The sequence below is a fragment of the Saccopteryx leptura genome, chromosome 11 (genome assembly GCF_036850995.1).
Source record: "Saccopteryx leptura isolate mSacLep1 chromosome 11, mSacLep1_pri_phased_curated, whole genome shotgun sequence".
In the NCBI taxonomy this organism is placed as follows: domain Eukaryota; kingdom Metazoa; phylum Chordata; class Mammalia; order Chiroptera; family Emballonuridae; genus Saccopteryx; species Saccopteryx leptura.
Window position 1 is genome coordinate 66,045,436 of NC_089513.1, and position 6,000 is coordinate 66,051,435.

The 6,000-nt window shown below is 39.0% G+C and overlaps 1 protein-coding gene across 1 annotated transcript in view; it reads right to left on the reverse strand.

Annotated features, from left to right (window-relative positions):
• Positions 1 to 5,522, reverse strand: part of SYCP1 (synaptonemal complex protein 1) — a 93,155-nt gene extending 87,633 nt beyond the window's left edge. Inside the window, exons 1-5 of the mRNA XM_066352658.1 lie at positions 5,400 to 5,522; positions 3,938 to 4,031; positions 2,755 to 2,798; positions 2,457 to 2,513; positions 1,235 to 1,399 (exon numbers count right to left, since the gene is read on the reverse strand). Of these exons, the coding sequence (XP_066208755.1) occupies positions 1,235 to 1,399; positions 2,457 to 2,513; positions 2,755 to 2,798; positions 3,938 to 4,031; positions 5,400 to 5,507 (468 nt within the window). The 5' untranslated portion in view covers positions 5,508 to 5,522. The remainder of the gene's footprint in view (positions 1 to 1,234; positions 1,400 to 2,456; positions 2,514 to 2,754; positions 2,799 to 3,937; positions 4,032 to 5,399) is intronic.
• Positions 5,523 to 6,000: the final 478 nt, after the last annotated feature.

The window sequence follows — 6,000 nt, forward strand, 5'->3', positions numbered from 1 at the left end:
TAATAAATATGTATTTTTATTTAAAAATGTATTGTATAATAAATATGTATTTTCCGATGGCTTTAGGCAACCCCTGTGTTTTGGTCGTTTGACCCCCGCCGGGGTCGCGACCCACAGGTTGAGAACCGCTGTTTTAATGGATAGTGTTTAAAGCAGCAAATGCTTTTGCTATGTGGACAAAGCAAAAGCAGTACTTCTTTGCTAACATGCTATGATGGTCTAGAGGAGTTCTTTTCTTTGAACACCAAAAAGTACTTTTTGTCACAGCTTATGGATTTCCCAGAAGACAATGGGTCTCACTTTCATCAGTCAAAAATCAAGTCTGCTGAATCATCATAAAAAAAAAATCCAACTACATTTTAATGCAACATTACCTTCCCTAAACACTTTGAAATGTTTTATCTTTGTCCTAACCCAGTGTTGCATTTTCTCAACATTTTTCTATCACTATGCCATAAAATCTAAGCTAAACAGTTTCAAATTCATAAAGTTTTATCTATGTCATATTGCAATACAAGATATTTCTATCAAACAAAACATCTTTAAAATAGGATTTAAAAAAATAAAAATAAATTAGAATGAAATCATTCCTCATCTAAAGTAATTTATTATTCCCCTAATCATTTGCATTATTTTGTGTAACCTGTCTTCTGTACACCTCCTAAAGCTGAAATGCAATTAATATCAATGAAACTTGACAAAAGCACTGTCCTGGCCCTGGCCAGTTGGCTCAGCAGTAGAGCATCAGCCTGGTGTGTAGAAGTCCCGGGTTTAATTCCAAGCCAGGGCACACAGGAGAAGCGACCATCTGCTTCTCCATCCTTCCCTCTCTCTTATCTCTCTATCTCTCTCTTCCCCTCCTGCAGCCAAGGCTCCATTGGAGCATAGTTGGCCTGGGCACTGAGGCTGGCTCTGTGGCCTCTGCCTCAGGCGCTAGAATGGCTCCAGTTGCAACAGAGCAATTCCCCAGATGGGCAGAGCATCACTCCCTGGTGGGCTTGCTGGGTGGATCCCAGTAGGGTGCCTGCAGGAGTCTGTCCCTCTGCCTCCCCCCTGCTTCTCACTTTGAAAAAATAAAAAAAAAACCCAACAAAAAAACAACAACAAGCCTGTCCTTAAAATCTACATCACAGAAACAAGATAAATGCAACTGACCCAGAATAAAAAATACTATTTTAAATAGTATTACAATAAGATTTACTATACTACATTTCAATTCCAAAGTTCCTTATACCTGTAGTTCCTGAATGGCTTTCCGCTGTGCTTCAATTATCTTTCTGTTTTCTTGCAACTTATTTTCTTTCTGCTTCAGCTCAGATTCTACATTCACTTTCCACTTCTTAATCTTTCCAGCCTCCTTATACAATTTTGAATATAGTCTGCTCATTGGCTCTGAATTCTGTTAAAACAGTTTTTCAAAACTTGTTAATTGTTCAAAATTTTAGTATAATCAAACTACATCTACCTACTGAGAATATCCATGAGTATACTATCTTAATAGTTGAGACAAAATCGCTCCATTGACATCCTAATGGCATACTAAACGCTACATTAACATTTTAAGCTATTAATGTTACTGGTCATTTGACTAAGTTATACCTTGCTGAATAACTTCAAAATGTACCTAAGCCAGAAATTAGAAATATTTTAGTCAGTGAGAGAATCTGGCTGGAAAAAAGGTAAAATAAATCACTCTACAAGAAATCTATAAATTTTAACAATAGACTTAAAATGTTTTGGTTATATAAATAGTTTGAGGACTAACTAAAGGACATAAAGTTTAAAACATAATGACAAGAAAAATAATAGTGAATACAAGATCTAACTTTCATTTAACCTGAGATTTTATTTGGATTGTCTGCATTATCCATTTATTTACATATTATAATGTAAATGCCAGAGTTTATTTTTTTAAAAATCACACTGATTTCTCCTCACTGATACTGTTATCAAAATATGTAAATAAGTTCTATACTTTTAAATTCTGTTATATTATAACCAAAGCAACAAACATACAGCACTATGGAATTTCTCTTCATTTTAAAGACACCTATATGCCATTAGCGGGAATGGTTTTTACAACTAAAATAAAAAATATAGTATGTCCTATAAATTCCTTACACAGTAAACCAGCCAAACAATCATACCTACTAATAAAGACTGTAAAATACTGGCTTCTCAGCCTTTTCACATATTATATCTATCTCCCCTCTTCTGTTCTTGATTTTTATGATTTAAAATTAAATTGCCCCTAAAAAAAGCAGATGCTATTGCAACTCAGTCTAGTGTTTCAGATTTTAAAAGAAAAAAAGGGGGGGGGGAACAAAGGGTATACTTTAAAATATTAACATAAAAAAACCTTCTATGAGATACTGCTTTTCAAAATATATATGTATACAATTAATAAATGATACTCTAATTACAAAAAATTTCATATGGATGGGAAATCTTCTGACCTCAAAATCAGAGTCTTTTAGTCCTTCTTGGTAGTGACAACTGTCAGAATTATCAACCTAAAAAAAAAAATTAATGTTTCCTGTAAGAAAATATTTCTAATGAGAGTTTCTAAATAGCAGCAATTAAATACTGAAGACTAGCAATCCAACAACTAAAGAATTATTTTTCTTTCCAATTGAATTAATTGGGGTGACACTGGTTAATAAAATTATATGTTTCAGGTGAAGAATTTTTTTTCTTTTTCAAGCAAGGAATTTAATAAACAGATTATCTCTATAAGCATTATACTTAACTGACCTGTTCAAGCATGGGCAAAAAGTTAACTTTTTGTAAAGCAGCATCTGCAAGAAAAAAGACAACTGGTTTTAAATATGCCAACATCTGATTTTTTATTGTTTTTAAATTTTTTATTAAACTTACTGGGGTGACACTGGTTAATAAAATTATTCAGGTTTCATGTGACAATTCTACATCACCTGTATATTGCATTGTGTGTTCTCCATCCCAAGTCCAGTCTCCCTCTATCACCACCTCCTCCCCACACCCTGCACCTCCTCCCCCACACCCTCCACCTCCTCCCCCAAACCCTCTACCTCCTCCTCCTCCCCAACACCCTCCACCTCCTCCTCCCCAACACCCTCCACCTCCTCCTCCACACCCCCCACCACCTCCCCTACACCCCCACCTCCTCCCCCACACCCCCCACCTCCTCCTCCACACACCCCCACCTCCTCCCCCACACCCTCCACCTCCTCCCCCACACCCCCACCTCCTCCCCCACACACCTCCACCTCCTCCCCCACACCCTGCACCTCCTCCCCCACACCCTGCACCTCCTCCCCCACACCCTGCACCTCCACCCCCACACCCTGCACCTCCTCCCCCTCCTCCCCCACACCCTGCACCTCCTCCTCCCCCACACCCTGCACCTCCTCCTCCCCCACACCCTGCACCTCCTCCCCCACACCCTGCACCTCCTCCCCCACACCCTCCCCCTCCTCCCCCACACCCTGCACCTCCTCCCCCACACCCTGCACCTCCTCCTCCCCCTCCTCCCCCACACCCTGCACCTCCTCCCCCACACCCTGCACCTCCTCCTCCCCCACACCCTCCACCTCCACCCCCACACCCTGCACCTCCTCCTCCCCCACACCCTCCACCTCCACCCCCACACCCTGCACCTCCTCCTCCCCCTCCTCCCCCACACCCTGCACCTCCAGCAATCCCCACAGTGTTGTCTCTGTCTGTAAAATTTTCCTTTGCTTCACCTTTTTCAGCCAATCCCGTTCTCCTCTGACAGCTGTCAGTTGATTTTCCTTATCTATGAGTCTGTTTCTATTTTGTTTATTAATTTACATATTAAGTGTTATGACCAGCTTTAATGTGAAGGCTATCAATATAATATATTTTCTATATCTAGCAGTGTGCATTTTAAAAATGCTCCTATATGAGGTGATATATTGATTTTCCAGTCTCCTACCTGAATTAGTATTTCTGTCATTTTTGGAGAGGTTAGTCATTGTAAATGGAAAAGCAGTATCATCTTTAATTTGTTGAAATTCTTTGTTGAAGTTCTAGAAACACAGAGAAGTTCTTAAGCATACTGTCCCATAGCACTCTGATAACTGTAATATGTAATAGGCATCTGCTTAAAGAAGTGACTAAAATTTTGTCCTTTAACATATATATGGTGTTTAAAATATCAAAAGCTTTTGCTATGTAAACAAGACATGAAACTTAAGTATTTTCACTTTTAAGATGAAGCTAAACTATCAGTTATGCACTACATGCTTTATAAGTATTATTCAAGAATAACATTAATAATTTTAATTAGTAGCATAGGATATTAGTTTGCTTCTATTTCATTATGATCTTTCCCATGATATGACTAGGAATTATCTTTACTATATAGTATTTTAAAGTTACATTCTTAGTTCTAGAGATATAAGAATTTTTCTACATCATATAAAAATTTTAATATTGTTTCATTCCATCTCCAATATAAAGTTCAGCATGAGAAAATTTTTAAATAATTTAGTAGAAAAAGCTCTGTTTCACCCAAGAAACTTGGCATAATTCTTCCTTTTGATAAGAACTTTACTACAGCCTGACCAGGCAGTGGCACAGTGGATAGAGCATCAAGCTGGAACGGAGAGGGCCTGGGTTCAAAACCCCAAGGTCACCAGCTTGAGCAAGGAGTCACTGGCCTGAGAGTGAGATCATAACATGACCCTATGGTTTCTGGCTTGAGCCCAAAGGTTACTGGCTTGAGCCCAACGTCACTAGATTGACCAAGGGGGTCACAGGCTCAGCTGGAGCTCCCACCCCCATCAAAGACACATATTAGAAGCAATCCATGAACTACTAAGGTGATGAAAGGAAGAACTGATGCCTCTTGTCTCTCTCCCTTCCTGCCTGTCTGTCCCTGCTCTCTCTCTTTCTCTCCCTCTCTCTCTCTCTCTCTCTCTCTCTCTCTCGTGAGTGCTTAAAAAAAATAAAAAAATTACAACAGAAATTTCCCTTTCCATCCCATCAACCAGGAAGCTCAGAGGCAAATTCTAAGTTTAGTCACACATTATGGTAATTTTTACTAGTATGTCAACATATTTGTCCCAATGTTCTTAATTCTCCTTAATCCTACTATTCTAATTTATATGTTACTACAGCATGGTCTATAAGTTGCCTCTAGTCACTTAAGAGAAAGAATTAAAATTAGGTTCCATTATGTCCACAGAGTTCTACAACCAAGGCGATTACGTCTCTGAGTGAGCGATCCCTTCACAAATTAAGTCGGCTCCCTGTTCATCCCAAGCAACGCTATTCAAAATTCTTGGGTAAGTCAGACCAGTTACTCAAAACAAATATTCACCAAAATATTACCACTACTTTGCCTCCTTTGCCCAAAGTTACTAAGAAATTCAAGATGCAAAACACACACTTACCTTGAAAAAATTAGCCTCTCCTCCCGAGGTCTGGGGTTTCACCGCAGACACCTGACTGCTACCCAATCTCGGTGGGACAAACAACTTAAAAGGCTTCTGCTTTTCCATTCTCTCTGGCAGTCAGGATGACCTACGGCCTCAAGGGGGTGGGGGATTGTACATTGTTTCATTAATACGCCATTTTTATTTATTTATTTAGAAAATTAAATTTAACAGGGTGACGTTGCTCAATAAGAGTACGTAGGTTTCAGGCAAACATTTCTATAGCATTTGAACCGTTATATTGTATGCCCATCACCCAAATTCAAATCACTGTCCATCACCTTATATTTTGTCCCTCTTTACACACGTCCCCCTGCCCCTGGTAACGACTTCACTTTTATCTGTCCACAGGTCTGTTTTATATCCCACCTATGTGTGAAATCATAGTTAATTAGCTTTTTCTGATTTACTTATTTCACTCAATATAAGGTTCTTTTTTTTTTTTAGTCTATAGGTATTCTTTTTTATTTTTTATTTTATTTATTCATTTTTAGAGAGGAGAGAGAGAGGGAGAGAGAGAGACAGAGAGAGGAAAGACAGAGAGAGAGAAGGGGGGAGG